The 23,905-nt window shown below is 41.1% G+C and overlaps 1 protein-coding gene across 3 annotated transcripts in view; it reads right to left on the reverse strand.

Annotated features, from left to right (window-relative positions):
• The window catches only part of LOC126174963 (uncharacterized), a 103,152-nt gene that overhangs the window by 68,207 nt on the left and 11,040 nt on the right, over positions 1–23,905 (reverse strand). For all 3 annotated transcript variants that reach the window (XM_049921432.1, XM_049921433.1, XM_049921431.1), the window contains exons 2-4: positions 8,258–8,431; positions 7,973–8,063; positions 298–465 (exon numbers count right to left, since the gene is read on the reverse strand). In XM_049921432.1, the coding sequence (XP_049777389.1) occupies positions 298–465; positions 7,973–8,063; positions 8,258–8,424 (426 nt within the window). In that variant the 5' untranslated portion in view covers positions 8,425–8,431. The remainder of the gene's footprint in view (positions 1–297; positions 466–7,972; positions 8,064–8,257; positions 8,432–23,905) is intronic.

Consider the following 23,905-nt stretch of genomic DNA (forward strand, 5'->3'; position numbering starts at 1 on the left):
ATGCCAAGTCAAATTGTTCCTTTCTAAAATGAGCATTCATTGCTTTTGTATCAATGTAGTAGTACATAAAAATTGTCACTTTTCTTAAAGAAGTACTATACTTCCCTCAAATTAATTCTTGCAACGCCAAATACTGTACGAATGTTTTACTCTACAAGTAGAATCAAATTACATCATTATCTTCATTTAAAATTGCCTTAATTTAAGACATGAAATATTACACAGACACTATAGCCTAAAGTTATGTACTCATGTATTATAATGAATTAGAGATTGCTTTCCTACGTACTACAGTACCTCAACTGTCCCTGTTGCATTAAGTGCATCAGCAGCCTGAAGCTCCGTAAATGGATGGTTTGAACATATCTCTAAAATTTGTGTTTCCAGTAACTGTTGACGAGCCTCTTCACAAGAAGGGTCTAGTTTTAAAACCTCAAGAAATGCTTTCTCTGCTAACGGGTACCGCTGTGAAGGAAGAAAGAAGCAATGTTTAAAATGTAGTTGAGTACCATTTTATTTGTACAGTATGTAGGCCTATTCAAGAACGAATGGGATAGTACAAAATTACAAAGAGGCAAAATGTCTGGGCAATATTTACTCCAGGAAGCAAAATTCCAGTACTGACACATTTTAAACACAAAAAACAAATCCCCGATGTTGGAACTTTGTTTCTTTTCCTGCTCACAATGTGTAGGCCCACTCATCCTGGAGCCTGGGTGATTTACTACTTCTTTTTAACCTTCCCCAACATCTCTCTCTTTCGTCCCTGAGGAAGGAACTAATAGTTTGGGAGGAATTAATGGTTTAGAAAACTGGGATTAGAGTCTTCACTTTTAAATGTGTCTACCGGCAGTACCAGAAGTTTACCTCCCTCGAGGAAAGAAGCACTGGCCAACCTCTCTCTCTCTCTCTCTCTCTCTCTCTCTCTCTCTCTCTCTGTGTGTGTGTGTGTGTGTGTGTGTGTGTGTGTGTGTGTGTGTGTGTGTGTGTGTGTGTAATTTTCCTTTTGATAAAATTAAATACATATGCACTTCTTAATAAGTACTTGTGTCTTTTATTCCAGTACATGAACCTGCAGGCTTCCTTCAGGGCTACTGAGAAGAGTATTGGTGATATAACCTTGTCTCACATCACTTTCAATTATGAATTGCTCTGTTCTGATGAAGTCTGATGGAAGCTATAGCATTAATTTACATGTTAGCCAGTATACAAAGACAGAATGAGTCAGTGCCTTGTCTGTCAAAGACTGTCATCATAGATTTTGTAGAAATTGAGTCAAAAGCTTTCTCAAAATCTAGGAATCCCGGGTAAAGTGGTAATTCGTGCTCACTGTTCTGTTCTATATGCCAAATTCACTTCTAAAGCATATTTGTTTCTTTCCATGATAAAATGCATTTTTTTCCTTTATAGTTGGTGATAAGTTTAGTGAACATCTTGTACATTACAGAGGAGACTGACAAATCTGTAGAATTTTTGTTGTGTCTACGTCCATTATTGTAAAGTAGAACAATAGCGGAGTTCCTCTGTTTCAGCACATAATGACTGTCGATGAATGAAGCAATAATGGCTCGAACCGCCTTTCAAAACTCACTTCTGAGTTTTTCTTTTTTTTATTCTCAGTGCACCATCTGGAGCTACAGCATGAAGTGTTCCCTGTTATCCACCGATTTACAAACAGTTTCAAAAATATAAAGTAGTGGAGAATGTAACTGAGTAGTATATAGCTCTGGCCAGGTGTACTAACAGGTGGCTGTTGGCAAGCTGTTGCCAGATTGTGATTCACATGTACTTGATAGTCACATGCACCTCCGTTATCACTGTAATGGTTTCTTCAAATGTAAAAATCAATGTAATTATATAATTTCATTTTTGCAGCAAAATATTGATTTAGGATTTGTCAGTCACATCATTTTCAGAGCAATGTAAGTGTATAATATTTTAATTTCATTTTTTTTTTAATTTAAAGCCTTCTCGTTCAGTTCCTTATTTCCAGTCTACAGTGTGTAGAATTATTATAGACAACATCAGGTATTATATGTTTACATGAAGTAGATATCAACACAAATCAGAGGTAAAAACTCTTTATCCGGATAAAAAAATATAACTACTGCAATTTCATGCAGATTGTTGTTGTTGTCTTCAGTCCTGAGACTGGTTTGATGCAGCTCTCCATGCTACTCTATCCTGTGGAAGCTTCTTCATCTCCCAGTACTTACTGCAACCTACATCCTTCTGAATCTGCTTAGTGTATTCATCTCTTGGTCTCCCTCTACAATTTTTACCCTCCACGCTGCCCTCCAATGCTAAATTTGTGATCCCTTGATGCCTCAGAACATGCCCTACCAACCGGTCCCTTCTTCTTGTCAAGTTGTGCCACAAACTCCTCTTCTCCCCAATTCTATTCAATACCTCCTCATTAGTTATGTGATCTACCTATCTAATCTTCAGCATTCTTCTGTAGCACCACATTTCGAAAGATTCTATTCTCTTCTTGTCCAAACTATTTATCGTCCATGTTTCACTTCCATACATGGCTACACTCCATACAAATACTTTCAGAAACGACTTCCTGACACTTAAATCTATACTCGATGTTAACAAATTCCTCTTCTTCAGAAACGCTTTCCTTGCCATTGCCAGTCTACATTTTATATCCTCTCTACTTCGACCATAATCAGTTATTTTGCTCCCCAAATAGCAAAACTCCTTTACTACTTTAAGTGTCTCATTTCCTAATCTAATTCCCTCAGCATCACCTGACTTAATTCGACTACATTCCATTATCCTCGTTTTGCTTTTGTTGATGTTCGTCTTGTACTTTCAAGACATTGTCCATTCCGTTCAACTGTTCTTCCAAGTCCTTTGCTGTCTCTGACAGAATTACAATGTCATCGGCGAACCTCAAAGTTTTTATTTCTTCTCCATGGATTTTAATACCTACGCCGAAATTTTCTTTTGTTTCCTTTAATGCTTGCTCAATATACAGATTGAATAATATCAGTGATAGGCTACAACCCTGTCTCACTCCCTTCCCAACCACTGCTTCCCTTTCATGTCCCTCGACTCTTATAACTGCCACCTGCTTTCTGTACAAATTGTAAATAGCCTTTCACTCCCCGTATTTTACCCCTGCCACCTTCAGAATTTGAAAGGGAGTATTCCAGTCAACATTGTCAAAAGCTTTCTCTAAGTCTACAAATGCTAGAAATGTAGGTTTGCCTTTCCTTAATCTATTTTCTAAGATAAGTCGTAGGGTCAGTATTGCCTCACGTGTTCCAACATTTCTGCGGAATCCTAACTAATCTTCGCCGAGGTTGGCTTCTACCAGTTTTTCCATTCGCGTGTAAAGAATTCGCGTTAGTATTTTGCAACTGTGACTTATTAAACTGATAGTTCGGTGATTTTCACACCTGTCAACACCTGCTTTCTTTGGCATTGGAATTATTATATTCTTCTTGAAGTCTGATGGTATTTCGCCTGTCTCATACATCTTGCTCACCAGATGGTAGAGTTTTGTCAGGACTGGCTCTCCCAAGACCGTCAAGTAGATTACCACACTAATAATAATGCATAATCGGTCTATATGACATATTCTAAATAAACTAATACCAGCTATAAGACAGCTGAAATCTGAAGTTGTGGGAAAAAAGTTACTAACAAACTGGTTATTGTAAACACCCACCCTGTTTTCCAAATTGTTGTACAGGCACTGAGCACACCAGTTCACCAGTTCACTTTGGAATTCAGTGTCATATAAATGGGTTTTAGTTGTGAAGGAATACAAAACACTAATGATTTAATTTGTTTACAATACAATAATTTATTGCGTTATTACTCACAAAATATTAACATTGTAACTGCACAGTAAATTGAGAGAAAAGTGTAAAATCTAACAGGTGTCCCACCTCAGCTGTCTTCGCTCAAGTTCTCCTCAATGGCATTCTTCTTATCTTTCTTCCTTGCTGTTCTCATCACCTATGGTTGTTGAGTCATCATTGCAGTTGATGATTATAAGCTTCATTATAGTGTCTCTCATAAGTTCTTTCTGTAGATTTTCTGCATGCTGAACACATTTCTGACACTGTTCATTTCTGAATTTTCCAAGGTCTCATGAACTAAGCACCCAACATCTTCGGTTTGAAACTTGTTGAGAGAAAAGTGTAAAATCTAACAGGTGTCCCACCTCAACTGTCTTCGCTCAAGTTCTCCTCAATGGCATTCTTCTTATCTTTCTTCCTTGCTGTTCTCATCACCTATGGTTGTCGAGTCATCATTGCAGTTGATGATTATAAGCTTCATTATAGTGTCTCTCATAAGTTCTTTCTGTAGATTTTCTGCATGCTGAACACATTTCTGACACTGTTCATTTCTGAATTTTCCAAGGTCTCATGAACTAAGCACCCAACATCTTCGGTTTGAAACTTGTTGAGAGAAAAGTGTAAAATCTAACAGGTGTCCCACCTCAACTGTCTTCGCTCAAGTTCTCCTCAATGGCATTCTTCTTATCTTTCTTCCTTGCTGTTCTCATCACCTATGGTTGTTGAGTCATCATTGCAGTTGATGATTATAAGCTTCATTATAGTGTCTCTCATAAGTTCTTTCTGTAGATTTTCTGCATGCTGAACACATTTCTGACACTGTTCATTTCTGAATTTTCCAAGGTCTCATGAACTAAGCACCCAACATCTTCGGTTTGAAACTTGTTTTTCGTGGTTACTTCTCTCTTGATTTGGGCCCATATGAGATCAGTCATGTTGTAGTGGCAATAATAAGGCTGTTAAGTGTACTACTTGGTGACCCTTTTCATTTACCAGTACTTATAACCGATAAATAAGTAATCCAACATTTCAGCTCCTGCAGTTGGAGCTCGGTTCATGACTACCAAATGACATTTAGTGTTGTTGATGGTGGTGATGGAACCTTCATCCACTAAATTCAAAAAATTGGCCTCAAACTGATTTATACACTTATCTGTGTTCCTGTGTTAGTTTTAGAACGACAAGCACCTGAGTTTTAGTTTTTCTTTATCTGAAAACTAATTTTCTTCATTAAGGAAACCAGTCTTCACTGACCCCCTTTGCATAATAATCAGCCTGGCACATTTCCAAGCAGGTACCTTACATGCCCCCCGTTTGGCTCAAAAACTGCCACATATGCTTTAGTGAGTGGGTGTGAGTAACCAAAGCTTCATCCGAACAGAATATAGGTTACATGACACCTTTAAGTATGCAGCGAATTAATCATCCACAACAGCTTGATTCTGGAAGACACTATGTTGCTGTGTTCAACTAAACTTTAACCTACCATCATTTGGACACTTATATTTAAATCCTGCATTGTTTAACATGTGTCTCACAGATTTAACAGATCCAGTACAATTTATTTGTTCAATTAACTTTTTTTCAGTTTTTCTGATGTGCACTTGATAGTATCGTAAAATTCATAGACTGTACGCCTGACAATGTCTTTCTCAAACTATTTTAGTTTGGTTAAAAAGTTGTGTTGTAGAATATTTTTCCGAAGAGGACCAAATGTTGGGGATTTTCTCTTCATGGCACATGCTCTGGACAGTTCTTAATCCAACGCCACAAGCTGCAGCACAAATAGCCTGTATGTTACCCACAATTTTTTTTTTCTTACAGTGGTTGCTTTTATTGGTAAGATATCACTGTATTTCTTGATATGCCACTACTGATTATGTCTACATTCTGCAAATATTTCCTAATGAGTGTGCATGCGGATACTGACACTTCGCCATCACTGTTTATGGTTTTGCTTCACCACCAAAACACAAATGCCTTCCTCAACTGCATTTTTTCTGTTGTCAAAGTCTGTCGTGTCCAATTTGTTTGTAAACCCGACCTACAGGCTTTTTCATTTTCAACTTAACACAAACACTTCCACTCAGGAAATAAATTGCACTAATAATAACATAAAGTAGACTCTTAACTTCGAGTCAAACTGTCAAATAAGGAATAGAAAACAAGAATGGCACAAATCAACACATCCTCTCGACACTGACGCTCACTGGCACTCGATCTAGGCAACTACAGATGCTCAGCATTGCTATTTCTTTCATGTTAAGAGTGAGAGTGCTACACAAGGCTAGGCACAAGTGCGGCATCAGCACCACTGCAGGCATCTGCCAGTATGCCTGACCAGAGCTGTGAATGTGTATTAGTTACAAGCAGCTTCACATCAACACCACACACAAATATTGAAAGCTGAGCACAGTCTCACGTGTGTGTATTTTCATCAAGTGCGCGTGAAAAAGTAACAAAGTTCTGACCCACTTTCCTGAACTGTCTCTCTAAATATCCCTCCATACCCAGGATTCAACAATTCATTTTGTTTCAAAGGCAAACTTCTTCTCTTGACTACACAATTCCGCCTTGGAAATAAATTTTGTGCAAGTGTCAACATACACGATTTTATGAGAGGTTCACATGAAAGTAGCTTGGCATATACACCATAATGTGAGTAACTTAACAGTTTTCTCAAAGTGCTTCCTTCTTTGCACTGCCACTCACCTTCACAGCAAAAACATGTTATAGTACATGAGCTATTGCTGAATATTTCTAAAACTTTTTAAACTTACACAACTTAGTACATTGTTTTAATTCCAGCTTAACAACTCTCTGTATGCTTTTATTTCTATCTACTTTTAATGTACTGCATGAAGAGTGTACAATAAAACATTATTAATAAAACTGGATGTTATACTTCTTAGTAGAACTGATTGGATATTTTGTGATGTACAAGACACTGTGGATGTCAATCCATATGGATAAACAAAAACTACTACTCCCAAAACAGAGAAATCGGATTTCCATGACTAATCATATCCATTATTAATTTCAGAACACTAACAGGAAAAATGGTTGCTATGACAGTGAATAGGATTGGGGAGAAGAGAAGTTTGTGGCACAACTTGACTAGAAGAAGGGATCGGTTGGTAGGACATGTCCTGAGGCATCAAGGGATCACAAATTTAGCATTGGAGGGCAGCGTGGAGGATAAAATTCATAGAGGGAGACCAAGAGATGAATACACTAAGCAGATTCAGAAGGATGTAGGTTGCAGTAGGTACTACTGGGAGATGAAGGAGCTTGCACAGGATAGATTAGCATGGAGAGCTGCATCAAACCAGTCTCAGGACTGAAGACCACAACATGACAGTTTCAGCTTCACAGGATAGGGCAGGGGTGGGGAGGGGGGGGGGGCAGTAAGTACACCTTTCCCTACTGACTGCATCCTCCACACAGGCTCTGAGCCATGGCAGAGAGCATTCCTGAGTGCTCCTGATGTGTGGGGCCTTTACAGTGTAAGGCACTTCAGGTGTTAAATGTTCAGGGGGGATCCTGTCCAGCAAACTCTCAATCCACCACCAATGTCAGAATTCCCTGAAGTACTCGCTGTTTGAAACCACTGGGATTGGGGCTCTGGCTTAATGCATTACAGAAATAGTAAGCATTTTTCATCATTTGCCATTACAGAACAATAGATTAATGAAACTTTAGAGAAATATCTTTTCAGTCTCCCATAGTTTATGAACTATCATTTTGCATTCTTCGTAATTTCTTAGGTTTAGCAGGAGTGTCCAATTAAAATTGAAATAACAAGAAGTTTCACTGGAAATCCTGATCTGCTCATTTCTTATCAAACTCTATGCCCATGGGCTGTGTTTTTTTTCCCCCACATATTAAAAATATAGAGATCAGTTAGAGAAGCTAATTTTTTTATAAACTGAAAAATATTCACAAATATATCCTACACAAGCATGCATATTATGTTGTAGGTACCACCAGCATTCAGTTTGTGTAAAGCAAAGTTACATTACTTGATTAAAATATCATCAAAATTATTGTATAAACTGCTGTTAACTTAGATACTATATTATTAGATTCATTATGCCACCCTTGCCATAGTTACAAAATATTCTACATTCTGAAGTTAGTATTATGCAACTCACCTTCAACAATTTCATAATTTCACCTTGGCGATAAAACGACTTTTTGTATTTGGGATGATATTTAACTAATTTATCAGCATCCTTCATTGCACTGAAATTGAAGCATAGTGCTGTGTCAACACAGAAAGTATTTCCAAATACAGTAACAATGTAAATTGTGAATGTCTTGGCCCCTCACATTCCCACATATTTCATTTTTGCCTTTTTCCCACGGAATATGAACAGTATTTCAAAAGGAAAAAGCATGGAACTTACTAACAATATTTTAAAAGAATTCTTACTCACTTCGTATAGTCCTTAAGTTTGATGTAGCACATGCATCTGTTATTTAAAAACCGTTTATCTTCCCCATGTTTCTTTATAGCCACAGAATAGATATCTATGGCTTCACGATACAATTCAAAAACTTGTTTCTGGTATGCTTTCTTTCCCATCTCTTCAAGGCTCTCCATTACTATCCTGAAATTAGAAATAAGCACTGTCATTGCAGGTTATTAGGACAACAAATAAAAGGCCTACAAAATCAACATGGACTGGTTACTATCTCTACAAACTATGAACTTAGATTCACTGCAAATTTTTAGAAAACACACAAAAATTTTTCACAGAAGACTAGATCGCAATCTGATCATATCCAGCCCTGGTTTCTTTTTCCAAAGATCGATAAAATAGTTAAAATCTGACAACAGACAACAGTCCAATTTTAATGTCCTCCTCTTACCTCTCTGTCTCCCCCCCCCCCCCCCCAATCATCTGCTAATATTTAACTTAGTCTCTTCCAAAGAATATTCGCAAATCCCTCTAAGACATCATCCCAAAAACTTAAAAAAGGCTATAGTTTTTAGATTAATCCAAACCAATCACTAAGCACATAAATGGATAATAAAATGTCCCTCCGCTAGCTCATCTGACTGCTGGTGGTGGAAGAATTTATCAGCAGAGATGAACATATGGTTGCAAGTAGTTCTCCTTAACAACACTATCTGACTGTCTCCAAAAGTAAATTTCAGGAGTTCTACAGTGCCTAGAGGAGTGAGAGCATAAGATGCTGTCAATGGTGGGCCTTTTACTTGGGTGACGATGTTTAGCTTGAACACCCTCTTTTGATTTGAGAGGGAACTGCTGAGTGCCAGCACTGTGTTTTGACTTTCATTTACTGACTTCTTTTTATATCTTCAAATTTAACACATATTTCGAACAACAACACATATAAGTCACTGAGTAAGTTGACCTGTGTACAAGTCGGCATTCGATTAAACACTGAGTCTCAGTCTAACGGCCGCTGCTCGGCTGGCCGCTTAGGTGGCGCAGCTGCTGTGTGGCTGGCAGACAGTGCCGCACGTAGAGGACGTGCGTAATTGCGCGGCGGCACTTTGAATAATCGGCGAGTCACAACACTTTTCCCCCCTTTGAAATTGTTGCACTGGTCTTGATGGAGGTGTCCTGGAGATGGCTAACGTCCTTAGGCGTTGTTTGACTCGCCGTAAAGTCTCGAGGAGGAGGCTTCCCGTACGGACGGAAGTGTCCCCGATGATAACGGGTTGAGATGACAGGAGACGTAGGGGTTGAATCTGCTGGGGCCCCCTGCACCAATCTGCCCGTTGCGGCAAGTCCAGTTGGGTATGACAGGAGACATGGGCGATGTGTCGGCGTCTGTTGGAGGAGGAGGCGAGCAGATGTACTCTGACAGAGGACGGTCCTCCGGTTCCTGCATGCGCACGTCTCCTGGTGGCGTCCGTTCTGGTACTGGCATCGCGATGACGGTGAGAGGACTGCGTTGTGAGTATTGAGAGATGCCAAGATCCCGAGCATCAGGTAGAGCCAAAGGTGGTGTGGCGGCATTCGGAACAGGCGTTGCTGGCACCCGAGGCCGAAGCTGGTCCGAATGACGCACTGCAACGCCCGTGTCCATCTGGATTTCATACAGGCGTCTGCCACGGTGTTGTAAGATGCGGCCCGGGCTCCATTTTGGCCGCCGGCCATATCCCCGCACCCAGACGAGGTCGTCGGCGGTGAACCGACCAAGTGAAGGCACCCGCGGCCGTGAGGTGGGAGGCCGCAGAAGATGAAGTAGCGTGCGGGGCTGTCGGCCATGTAAGAGCTCAGCCGGGATGTGATCGCCCATGGGGGTGAAACGGTAAGACGCCAGGAACTGGAGAAGCGCGTCATCAGCAGCAGGAGAAGTCAGAAGTTTCCGCATCTGAGCCTTAAATGTGGGGACCAGTCGTTCAGCCTCACCATTGGATTGTGGATGGAACGGCGGGGCCGTGACATGCGTAACGCCGTGACGAGCACAAAAATCCGCAAAGTCGGAAGAGGCAAATTGCGGACCATTATCAGTAACAAGAGTAGAGGGGAGGCCTTCCAAAGAAAAAATGCGGGCCAGAGCGCTGATGGTTGCCGCGGTGGTAGGCGACGTGCAACAGACAATGAAAGGAAAGTTAGAATAGGCGTCAATTACGAGGAGCCAATAAGTACCTATAAAGGGTCCCGCAAAGTCAGCATGAATGCGCTCCCAGGGCTTCTCAGGTGAAGGCCACGGTGACAAAGATGACTTCGGGGCAGCGGCCTGTGACGCACAAGGGCCGCAGGCAGCGACCATGTGTGCGATGTCAGAGTCGATGCTAGGCCAGTACACATGACGGCGTGCCAGAGATTTTGTGCGAGACACACCCCAGTGCCCCTGGTGAAGGAGGCGCAAGACCGAAGCACGCAAAGACACAGGTACCACAACACGCGGCGAAGCATTGTCAGTGGAGAGGAGGATAACACCATCCCTAGCCGTGTGGCGGTAGCGCAAAGTGTAGTAGTTCCGCAACGGATCAGAAGTCTTAGCGGACGGGCGATCTGGCCAACCCTTCTGAATACAGCGTAAAACCCGGGAGAGGGTAGGGTCAGAACCCGTAGCAGCCGCCAGCCTGTCCCCAGTGATGGGGAACCCGTCCACAACCCGCTGCTCGGCAACATCCAGGTGGAAACACAAAAGTTCGTCCCTATCGAATGCCTGATCAGGACCCATGGGAAGGCGAGACAAAGCATCAGCATTCGCATGTTGAGCCATTGGCCGGAAGTGAATCTCATAATTGAAACAGGACAAGTAAAGAGCCCAATGCTGGAGGCGGTGTGCATTTGAGGTGAAATCCAGGAAAGGAACAGAGACTTACATGATTGTTCATCCGTGACATGAAATGCCAGGAAGTGCTGTCGAAGACGTTTTTCATAATCAGACCAGTCTTCCGCCGTCTTGTCGTAAGGTGGAAAAGGAGGTACAGCCAACGACGAGAAACGCCCCGCATTTGATGCTGCGACGAAATCGCGAATCGCCGCTGTTAGAAGCGTTTGCTGATTGCGAATCGCCGTCGTTAGAAGCATTTGCTGTTCAAGGAGATTTTGCAAGAGCTGCTCGACAGTAGCCATGGAACCCTGTGAGTCAACGGTGAAAAGGAAAAATCCCATCCTCGTCGCCAATTTTTATATCTTCAAATGTAACACATATTTCGAACAACAACACATATAAGTCACTGAGTAAGTTGACCTGTGTACAAGTCGGCATTCGATTAAACACTGAGTCTCAGTCTAGCGGCCGCTGCTCGGCTGGCCGCTTAGGTGGCGCAGCTGCTGCGTGGCTGGCAGACAGCGCCGCACGTAGAGGACGTGCGTAATTGCGCGGCGGCACTTTGAATAATCGGCGAGTCGCAACACTTCTCCTATTACACAGTACAAGAACTCATCACAGTCACAGATAATATACAGCTGGACATTTGACAAGGTGGACACATGCCACTTTAAGTAATACCCTAACAAATGGTTTTACCAGATTATGAGCTCTACTAAAATAAGTACCTCTGGCAAAGTTTTGCGTATGCTAAGACATATCATGGTTTGAAATCCATGTTACAACTGTAAATGTTCCCGTGATGGTGGTGGAGCTGAAAACCTAGTTATATGTGTATGTGCATGCAACTGCCTGTATAAAGCATTTCACCTAAAACAGAGTGGTTGACTGTATTTTCTTCGTACATTGTTTCTCTCCTGAAATTTACATTACTTTTTTTTAACTGCAAACAACGCAAATTAGTGAAATACTGATCAAGAAACTGCTGTAAATGCTCTATATCTCTACAAGCAGGATGTATTTAATAAATTTTGTTAATTTTCACACCTATACTTCCAGCAAAAAATTAAGAGTAATCCTCCAACAAATAAAAAAATATGACCTTCAGTAATGAAACTCCACACTGTTGGTACATGGTAAACTTTTAAAGAAATGAGAATATAAAAGTGGTATAAAGCACAGCATTAAAGCAAATTACATCAGCAACAATTCTAAATATAATGTAAATGAGGAGATATCAATACTTACTGTAACGTTCTGAAACAAACATATAGCCCAACCCCTCAAAGCATTGACAGTGCAACCCCCCCCCCTCTCTCTCTCTCTGTGTCTGTGTGTGTGTGTGTGTGTGTGTGTGTGTGTGTGCAGCTCCAAAGATGCACATTTTCTCCAAAAACTTGGAAAGAATTTCAGTCTTAGTTATGTGTCTGCCAACTGCCCAGTTGTTGTTGTTGTTTTTGGGGAAGGAGACCAGACAGCGAGGTCATCGGTCTCGTCGGATTGGGGAAGGACGGGGAAGGAAGTCGGCCGTGCCCTTTGAAAGGAACCATCCCGGCATTTGCCTGGAGCGATTTAGGGAAATCACGGAAAACCTAAATCAGGATGGCCGGACGCGGGATTGAACCGTCGTCCTCCCGAATGTGAGCCCAGTGTTGCCAACTGCCCAATGAGTCAATTATACATTGATGGTTTATGATTACTCCTTCCATTATTTATACTACCAAAAAGCTTTAACTGAAAATCCATGTGGAATATTACTTAGGATCAGCTCACTCTTTTGTAGAAATACTACAGCCTCATCATTTCTCCTAACTGTGAATATCCTTGTCAAAGAAAATAGTGGAGGCAGAACCAAAACACAACTGCAAACTGCATGAAAAAGATTTCTCTTGACCAACATATCACAATGGAAAAATAATTATATATATATATATATATATATATATATATATATATATATGTGTGTGTTTGTTTGTGTGTGTATCGACGTGCCAGCGCTTTCGTTTGGTAAGTCAAATCATCTTTGTTTTTAGATATATTTTTTCCCACGTGGAATGTTTCCTTCTAATATATATATATATACTTAAAAACAAAGATGATGTGACTTACCAAATGAAAGTGCTGGCAGGTCGACAGACACACAAACGAACACAAACATACACACAAAATTCAAGCTTTCGCAACAAACTGTTGCCTCATCAGGAAAGAGGGAAGGAGAGGGAAAGACAAAAGGATGTGGGTTTTAAGGGAGAGGGTAAGGAGTCATTCCAGTCCCGGGAGCAGAAAGACTTACCTTAGGGGGAAAAAAGGACGGGTATACACTCGCACACACACACACATATCCATCCACACATATATGCTGTATATATAATATATATAATAGAAGGAAACATTCCACGTAGGAAAAATATACCTAAAAACAAAGACGATGTGACTTACCAAATGAAAGTGCTGGCAGGTTGACAGACACACACAAACGAACACAAACATACACACAAAATTCAAGCTTTCGCAACCAACGGTTGCCTCGTCAGGAAAGAGGGAAGGAGAGGGAAAGACGAAAGGATGTGGGTTTTAAGGGAGAGGGTAAGGAGTCATTCCAATCCCGGGTGCGGAAAGAGTTACCTTAGGGGGAAAAAAGGACAGGTATACACTCGCACACACACATCCATCCGCATATACACAGACACAAGCAGACATTTGTAAAGGCATATATAAAGACATAAAAGACATATATAAAACAGCTTCCGGACATGGCCCTTCTTGCTGTAAAACGCTCTTCAGGATGAAAGTTAGTTCGAAGACTACAGTGTTACAAAAGACCAGCCCACCAGAAATGTGGTTCACTCCTCCTGCTCTGGTCTGTCAATTTTGTAATACCTGCAGTTCTGTAAAACTTCACAATTTTCATATCTACAAATGATCATCTGTTCAATAAGTAACTCAGGTCTCTCATTTGTGCTAAAAATCTAATTTTAGCTGCTCTCAGCTGAAGCTTCCAACTATCAGAAAACAAATTAATAGAAACACTACTCCAACACCTCACCAAGTGCTACAGGCACAATGAAGTTCATGTTAATCATCTATATCAGCACATACCCAAAAGAAAACTGACAGTCATGTTATCAAGCTACCCTATAATAAAAGTAAAGCTATTTGCAATCCAAAAGTTGAATTTAAACACCCCAATGCTAACTGCAAATACCTGGGAATAGTTCTCAATGTCTTATCTTTTAAGAAACACTGTATTAATACTGAAAGTAAACGCCCCTAACATTATCATTTGGACTTTGTTTTAAACCTAGCCCACAGTCAAAGAATAGTGTTCTGCACTTAGACAATGTCTTGTAAACAATGCTACAAATGTGATAACTACAAATGCGATAATAGTAACATGGAGACACATGTTATCACCTCAGCAGATCTACTGTCTGGCCACCAAGAGTTGTGACCCCATAGGGAAAATCTCAAGTGAATAACATGCTCAAGTGTGTCATTGAACTGATAAAAGCTGCAGTAAAGACTACAACAGGAATATGTGCTCTGTCATGCTAATGATGCAACAATGGCACTTATTTTAAAGGCCACAAAACAGCTGAAGTTAAAATTGCCCAGATAAGGATTTAATATAGGCCATTTTCTAGGGAAGTTAGTTGACACATAGAAGCCTAAACAGCATTAGTAGTTGGATAAAATATAAAGACAATGAATTTGGAACACTTGTTAAAAAGCAGCAACTTACTTACTTATACAGGCCACGCAAACTGCATCTAGCCCTTGGCCTCATTCATGCCAGCCTTCCTGTCAGCTGCATCTTTATCTCCCAGACCCAGTATCTGTACGCCTCCCATGGTATTTTCTTTTCATCTTGTTCTCGACCATCTTAGTGGTCCTGTACCTGCGGCTTCTCCACCCATCATTGCCTGTATTACCGTGTTTACCCCCCTCCTCCTCACAGGTCTGTACCACATAAGTCTTTTAGTTTTCACACGTTACTATGTAAAAGAGTGTATTATTGTCTGACTTCCCTGTTTTTCCGTATTCTCCACTGTTCATTTTCTACTTTTTTTTTGTCAGGGTCCATGTCTCACCTGTGAAGCACACTTTTTGTTTGACAATAGTTTGTTATATTCTTATTTTTGCCTGCCTGGATAGTAACTTCAATCTTAGGATGTTACGTATAGCTCCTAGACATCTTTCCTTGGCTTGAATTTTCATTATGATCTCTTGTCCTATAAGATTTTGCTGATAGATGTTGACATGAGGTATATGAATGTGTCCGACTTCTGTATTGTTAGGTTCCTGATTGTTAGATGGTTTGGTCCTAACTGAGCTCTTCTTCCTATATCATGAACTTTGTTTTATTTTTATTTATACTTAGATCTATGGTCTTAGCTTCTTCCATCAGTACAGTTCCCATCTTCTCCAGGTCTTCCATGCTCTTTCCTATCACCACAATATTATCTGTGAAAGCCAGAACAGATACCTTTTTCCCCATTGTGACTCCTGCACATTCTTGTTTTACTCTCCTCAGGGTGTTGTTGAGTGCCAAATTGAAAAGGGTTTGCAATATAATGTCTCTCTGTCTCACTCGTCTTTTTGCCTCAAATGTACACCCCCTGTACTTTTTCTGTACACTTTGATTCCATCACACACATTTTAGTTAGCATCAGCTTGTCCAGTATTGCACCCTCTGCCATTACCCCTCCACATCCCCTCTCTCACTATGCTGTCCTATGCTTTGCTGAAGTCTATAAACATACAAAAGGTAGCCTGACTATGCTCTCAGTTCTAATCCAATATTTGTATTAGTGTGAACATTTGGTTGGTTGTTGACTTATCCATTCTGAAACCTGCTTGTGCTGTGTCTAATATTTCTTTAGGATATGGGTTGAGGCTTTTCAGTATAATTCTTGATGTTATTTTATGGCACATCCGTAGTAGAAATATTCCTCTACAGTTCTGTGTCAACATTTTGTCTCCTTCTTGTATATGGGACATACAGCAGCAGTTTTCCATTCCTCTGGCACTATTTCTTTCTGCCACACCTCTTTTATCAATTAGCCTAACCATTCATATGTCTTGTCTGCCCCTTCTTTGACGAGCTCTGCTGATATCACATCTATGCCTGGGGCCTTCCCATTTTTCAGTCTTCTCATTGCCTCCTTCACCTTCATCAGGATTGGTTCTTTGACTAATGGTTGAACATTCTTGTTGTTTTCTGCCCTGTTTTCATTCCTATAGATGGCTACCGGGTTGTACAGCAGTTCTCTAAGTATCTCCTCCAGTTCTCTAGATTCGCTTCATTTGTAGAGATCAGTTTTCCATTCTCGTCCTTCATTATCACAGGATTAGCTCTATACTCCTTTCTATAGCTTCTCATTGATCTGTAAAACTATTTACTATTGTTCTGGGTCCAGTCCTCCTCTGCCTTCTCTATCTGTTTATTTATAAATGATCTTTTCTCTCACCTAACTGCGCTGTTCATTTATCTCATGGCTGTCCTGTATTTTATTTGATTTTCATGTTTGTTATTGCTCATCATTGCCAGTCTGGCTGCCTTCCTGGCCTGAACAGCTTTTCTACATGTTTCATTGACCCATGGTTTGCACTTGATATTGCCATTATTGTTATCTCCTAATAGCACCTGTGCTGTCGTCTTTATAACTGCTGTTATTGTTCCATTTTGTATATTCATCTTCTTTCCTACCGTTTTTGTTCTCTAATTCTGTGAATCTATTTCTAAGCTTAATCTTAAATGTCTATTCACCTCCTCTTCTTTTAGCCTACTCACACCTACTCTTTGGGTTATTTTGCCAGTGTTGCTCTTACTTGTTTTTTTTTTTTTTTTTTTTTTTTTTTTTTTTTTTTTTTTTTTTTTTTTTTTTTTGGTAATGATTGTTTCATCTTTATTAGCATGAGAGAATTATCCATTCCTATCACAGCCCCTCTCATTGTCCTAACATTTGTTACTGTCTTTTTACGTTTTTTCTCTATCAACACATGGTCTATTTGGTTCCTAGTTAGCCCATCTGGTGATGTCCATGTTGCTTTGTGTATGTCTCTTTGGGGAAATGATGTACAGACTACGTTCATATCTCTAGCTGTGGCGAAGTTGATGAGCCTTTTATACCACTATAATTTTATTCAGAGTGCAAGCTGAACATGCCTGTATATGGTTGCCATTGGCATACTTGTCCTATTTTGGCATTTAAGTCTCCCGCAAAATTTCTATGTCACACTGTGGTGATCTGGAGTGCATGTGGTCTAAGGTGTCATAGAATTCATCTTTTATGTCTTCCTCCTTGTCCTCGGTTGGGGCATGAACACTTACTAAATGAGATGTTTCTGTATTTACCTTTGATCCTGATGTACCATATCCTTTCTTTGCAACAAAGCACACATGTAAAATGAACAACTACAATGACCATCCTTTAAGACTCCACTCAGTGTAAGTCTCTAGAATAACTGTAGTCCACAGTCGAAAATTAAATCTTTGCAAATTGCTACAGTGAGTAAAGAGTAGAACATGTTCTACAGCCTGTGCTGTGCCTGCTAAAACATTAGATAGCTCAGATGTCAAATGTACATGAAAGTGTAAGGTGTTAAAAAACTTACATTGGATTAGAATGTGGTATGCTGTCAGTGGTTTGTTACAGTGACAGCAAAGTAGAGCATGGTCACTGCTTAGCAGGTAACAATAGCTGACATGATAGTGCCCAATAAGTAATCTGGTTAAATTACCTCCACACACAATATGGACAAGATGTAGTTGCCCAAGCCATAGAGAGGGGTTTACTCTCCCGGAATTCGTTTCCATGCAGAGATGAACGCTGTTCGTGCCAGAATGACAGCATATAGCAATGCTGAGATCATCCAGGGGGCAGAACTGCTATAAGGCTGGATAGTAAAAATGCAACCTTGGCACCGGCATCAGCAGCTTCATTCCCCTACATGCCGACATGTCCAGGAATCCATATAAATGACACATTAGTGCTTGCATTGAAGAATGAGTGTCAGCCTTTTTGAATACATTAAACTACAGGGTGGTATGTGTACATTGCACAGAGGCTCTGGAGGAAACTGAAGGAATCAGAGCATACAAGAGATTGACAGATTAAACATCGCCAGATGTGCAACAAGGCTTGATAAAGGGCAAGCAGCTCTACAATAAAAATTGAGCACTGGTCTGAAAGGCAATTCGTAAAAACCTCTCCACTGACAACAGAGGCACATCCCATGCCATAGTCGTTCTTAGACCTATCAGTGTAAATGGAGTTGCTGTCCCCAAACTCATACAAAGCTCCAGAAATGTCAAGCAAATGATATAAGCCAGAGTAGTGTTCCTTGGAAGCAAAGTAGATGGGCAGAGATCTCTGCACAGATCAAATGGGGGAAAGACTCTCAATCCTGGGAACAAAGCAGATAACATGAGATTAAGCTTTCAAAGTAGAATATGAAAGCAATCTCCAGGAGGCAACCAGGAAGCAGAGCTTGCCTCATACTGGCGGAGGATGGAATAAACAAAAGAGGAAGTATCAGATAGGTGGCTAGGCACTGAGGACCATTGGCAAGCATATTTGCAGAGTACGTCACACAGGGTATCATAACTGGATTGGTGGGGAGTACACCAGTAGCTAAACAGATTCTGCAATGGTGAATAGTGTTAAAGTAAAGTAAAATGGATGATTCCCTCCCCCATACCCAGTGGAAAATTGGAAGGCACTGCCTATGCTCCACGGGAAGACATTGTTGAGGCAACACGGAGATTGCCACTTGAGTTTGCCGAGAGCTGCAACAGACTGCAAAATTATCAACAAATGGAGGCACCTAAGATGCCCCGTTGGAGACAAAAATAACATTTTTGAATGCTATAGCAAATAGGTCATGCTGAACACAGGAGCCCTGAGGTAACCCATTCACATGTGTATATTAGAAACCAAGTCGTTCAAAAATTCTACAATAAATTGGGGCAGGTAGCCTCAGAAGCTACATTGTTGAGGCAACACGGAGATTGCCACTTGAGTTTGCCGAGAGCTGCAAAAGACTGCAAAATTATCAACAAATGGAGGCACCTAAGATGCCCGGTTGGAGACAAAAATAACATTTTTGAATGCTATAGCAAATAGGTCATGCTGAACACAGGAGCCCTGAGGTAACCCATTCACATGTGTATATTAGAAACCAAGTCGTTCAAAAATTCTACAATAAATTGGGGCAGGTAGCCTCAGAAGCTCCATCTTTGCAACTTATGGAGGATTCCCATCCTCTAGAAGTGTCATATGCCTTCTCTAAATCAAAAAATATGGCCATAATATCGCTCTTACGCAGAAAGTTGTCCATGATGTGGGTCAACAGAATGATGAGATGGTTGACTGCATTTTAAATATACTGGTGAGGGAAACTGAATGGTAGCTGGAAGGAAACTCTCTGCCTTTACCAGGCTTAAGTATAGGGGTTATGGTGGTTTTCTGGCACCATGTAGGAAGTGTGTCATTCTTCCAGGTACGGTTTTATGTATAGAGGAGAAAATACTTGTCATTATGAGAAAGGTGCTGCAATATCTAAATGTAAATGTCATCCAGTCCCAGAACAGAGAAATGTAGTAATGGAAGGGCGTGCTTCAGCTTCTTCACAGTAAAAACAGTATTGTAGCCTTCATGAAAATGAAACACTCACTTCCGAAATAGGAAGGCGGAATGGTAATGGGAAGCAAGATCAAGATCTCTGCAAAGTGCCAGTCCAAGATACTGGAGATATCAATGGGATCCACTACAATATTATTTGCAATGGTCAGACTAGGTATTAAAAGACAGATCTTTTTGACAGCAACATGAAGATGTTTATCCTCAATGATGGAAGAGGGTGCAAAATAGTTGAGAGAGTTAACAGGTCCAAGAAGCTTTTTTGCGAGCTCTGGTAATTCAACAGCTCTTTACACACATCTGTTTTAATCGGACAGTTCTCCACTATGTGGTGGTATTTAAGGACACATAGAGCATCTATCAGCATGTGAACTGCTTCTTTGCATTCCTCAGTCCACTAGATGACAGGAGTTTATTGCAGGAGAGAAGACATTCGGGGTATGGTACATTCAGGGAGAGGATGATGTCCATACAGTACTCTTTCTGGTGCTCACTGCAGTAGAATTATTTGTCAAAGGTTGCCAATAAGAAGTAGAATTTCCTGCAGCTCTAGAAAATTGCCAAGTCATCTTACGCATGGATTGTACAAGGTTCAGCAAGTGAAGTATGCACAGGAAATGGCCGCTTGAGTGTGTGTTTGAGACAATGGACCATTCTAGATGGTGGGGAATGGTGCACTGCTAATGAGAGACCTAGGTGACAACAAATGTGTAGAATCTGAAAGAAATGGGGGTTCACCTGTGTTAAGGGAAACAATGTTAAGCTGCTCCAGAATATCTGATCGGAATGTGCCCGTTGCACAGGCACTGGGAGATCCCCAAATGGGATGGTGTGCACTGCAGTTGCCGAGCAGCAATAGAGGAACTGTAAGCTGGGCAATAAGTTGTAATATGTCTGCTCCGGGAAGGACAAGTAGTGTGGGTATGTCATGGGAAATTTCTCTGATGAGCATCATTACACTTTCCTGAGCTGGAGTCCTCTCCTCAGGAGGTAGAGCAAAGCACACAGGGATGAAATGTTGTAGGTCAAATTGGCCTTGAGTCTGCAGTTTTCTTTCTTGTAGGTATATGAATTTTGAGATTGTGAATATCAACAAAGTAGGAAAACACAGATTGCTACTTACCATAAAGAAGACATGTTACGTTGTAGACAAACACTTATATAAAGCTTACACAACCACCATCTCCAGTATCTCGAGGCCTGTATGCAACTTAATGCGTCTTCTTTATGGTAAGTAGCAATCTGTCTTTCCTTACATTGTTGATATTTCTACTTGTGAGTTTCTATTGTTTGAGATTGTGAATATAGTAGCAGATGCAGTTCTGCCTTATGTGATCCAATACCACAGCGGACAGGGCTTGTGCAGGGTTTTTTTGTCATTAATTACGACAATATGAACTCTCCATCACACTCTTCAGGGGCAACTCAAACGGATGGTATTACTACCTAAAAATTGCTGGAAAAACAACAACCCTCTCACAGCTATGAGATAGATTTAGTGGGGCGGCACCTGACTTCTTAGAAGAAAAATATACTCCGTAGACCACTAGATATATTGTGAAACAAACTCTTCGAAAATACATGCCATGATCGAGTCCTTTACAGCAATTGTTTATGCAGTGGTGATTAACCCCCCCCCCCCCCCCCCCCCCCCTGTCCTGTGAGAAACTGAACTGCAGTGTAGCTTCAGGTCCAAATTACGTTGAAAGGTGATGGGTTGCCAACAAATGTTTCTATGTTTTTTATATGTACATTGCCCATTCCATATTTACATTTATGTCACTGATTGAGAATCCCTATTTTCCCACTGCAGTCCGATATTTTCTAGTTTTTAATATGTTTAACAGCATTAATAACAAGAAAATACCCTACCCGAAAGTCCATATTCCCATGTAAGTCTCATTCGTTTGTCAGATTTTATTTTACTAATATTTTTGTATTGTTAGTAACTCAACCATTCATTGTTTCTAAGAGTCATCTCTCTGCCACGTTAATGAAGTCATTGGTCTATTGGTATGGTATTGCCGGTGTTAACTAATCCTGACAGGGCTTTCACATGGGGGAGGACTAAACTTCAAAAACCTTTCTAACCATTCAGTTTTCCATAGTTTTCCTAAATTACTGCTGCGTCACAAACAAGTATATACATAGATTTGGAGAATTCTTGAAAATTTTGCACAGCTATGGCCAGAAGGTAGACGTGAAGGGACTGATGGGCACTTTGGATAGTAAGCGCTGGTGATTTTGACATTAAGCAAATGGTTCCGTGAGGCAGGTTTATGACATCACTCATAGGTCAGAAAGAACGACCTGGCAGGCACTATAAACAAGTGAGGAGATGGGTGCGGAGTAATCAGGTGCAGCACGGGGCACTAACACATTACAAAAAAAGTGTATGCTGCAATTACAATAGAACGTAGCAACCTGTTATGTGGGGGCCAAAGTGAGCCAGAAAAAGCTGATGTTATAATTATTACGGAACACTCCACTCGTCTCTTCTAGAGGGACTAAGTCAGAGGCATAGGAACAGGAGTATAAATAAGGGAACCCAGAGATTCAAGGCAAGCAGTCATGTTGCCACATTCTGTATGTGTCTCGAACCAGAGAGAATAATGATTGTTTCAGCTGTAGGCCAGCCATGACGACCAACTGGTGATGAATTTCAGCAGCCAACCGTGGCAAGGTGGGTCTGAAATTTGGCACTGCACAGTTGCAGAGAGCAGGGAGAGGCCTGTCTCTGCTCTCTGTGTTACATATTCTGACAGACTGCAAGCTGCTGCCTGCAAGGATGGGTGTGATCCTGCGGCCTCCCGGGTACAAGGCTGTACTCAATCACCAACTGAGCTGCCCTGGATGAGTGACTGGAGCTGCTGTGGCTCTACTACAATGACAGCTTCTGGTTTGTTTTCCTTTGCCCTCTACATGGTGACCAAGAGAGCAGTGCTTGAGGGAATAGCCAGCTGCACTTCAGAGGGCAAGAGCGGACTTCCAGCTTGGTTGATACACCCTGCTGGCCATGCCACCAGATGAGGACAGGGGTCATTATGTCTGCAAGGACAGAGCAGCCTGGTGGTGTAGCAGCAGATTCCAGTGCTGGCATTTGCACTGACAAACGTACACATGCTGTGCCACTGTCTCCTGGATCAGTAGTGGCACAGTGTAGCCTTTGCATGTATAAAGTCAATGACAAACTTGCCTGTGTATCTCTGCACATCCCCGTATGATTCATCGTTCTGTCTCACATCGTATCTCTCAGTCATCCTACAGCAGATCACTCAACAGTAGCGCGGCACATTGACTAGGAGATACAGTATTACATTATATGAACTATTGTCATTATTAGTAGAAGCATTAAACAAAAATCAACTCTACTGCTTATAAAAATTCTGACTCATACAGCCATGTGCAGATTGAATCAAAAAGGACTTTACAACTTTAGAATGACATGGAAATTTACTGAGATAACTTACAGAATTGTTAGATGTATCATTTTGTAGCAAACAACCTCAAGTTTCACATACAAGTCTCAAGTGTCATTTTGGTTAAATGTGACTACCATTTGTGATGCGGCAAACATCCCACAGCAGTTGCGAAGGCAAATAGAGGCCACAGGGGCATAGAACTGCCGGAGAGGGCACACACAGCTGTTTTCATGGCGCAAGTCACAGGCAGAAGGAGGCCACTGGCCAACCTAAGTGTTATGTGTAGGTCACTCGGAGTGGCGCGTTAGCAAAATAGGGCCGCACAGCCAAGTAGAAATAGGTGCCGTTTTCTTCCCACACTCGTTGCAGCAAATCGGGCATAACTTGTGCAATGGAAGTGTAGATTCGATTTTTCAGATTGGCTAAATTGTTTGTCAGGGAGGAACATACACAAGGTCCTTAATGAAACCCCAGAGAAAGAAATCCAATGGTGCCACATCTGGGGAGCAAGGTGGCCATGCAATTTGCCCTCCACAGCCAGTTCACTGACTTGGGAAGCAATTGTCAAGGAAATTGAATTTCCATGAGAAAATGAGGTGATGCACAATCTTTCTGGTAGTAAACTATCCCATCTCAGGCATCTTCACTGATCTGCGGATTTAAAATTTCAACTGTGCACTATGCTGGCAGTCCTGGTGGTGGAATTGGGTACTGATGCAATAATGAATTAAACTTAAGGTTGTCTGCTAGA

This window comes from Schistocerca cancellata, chromosome 3, assembly GCF_023864275.1.
Source record: "Schistocerca cancellata isolate TAMUIC-IGC-003103 chromosome 3, iqSchCanc2.1, whole genome shotgun sequence".
Taxonomy (NCBI): Eukaryota; Metazoa; Arthropoda; class Insecta; order Orthoptera; family Acrididae; genus Schistocerca; species Schistocerca cancellata.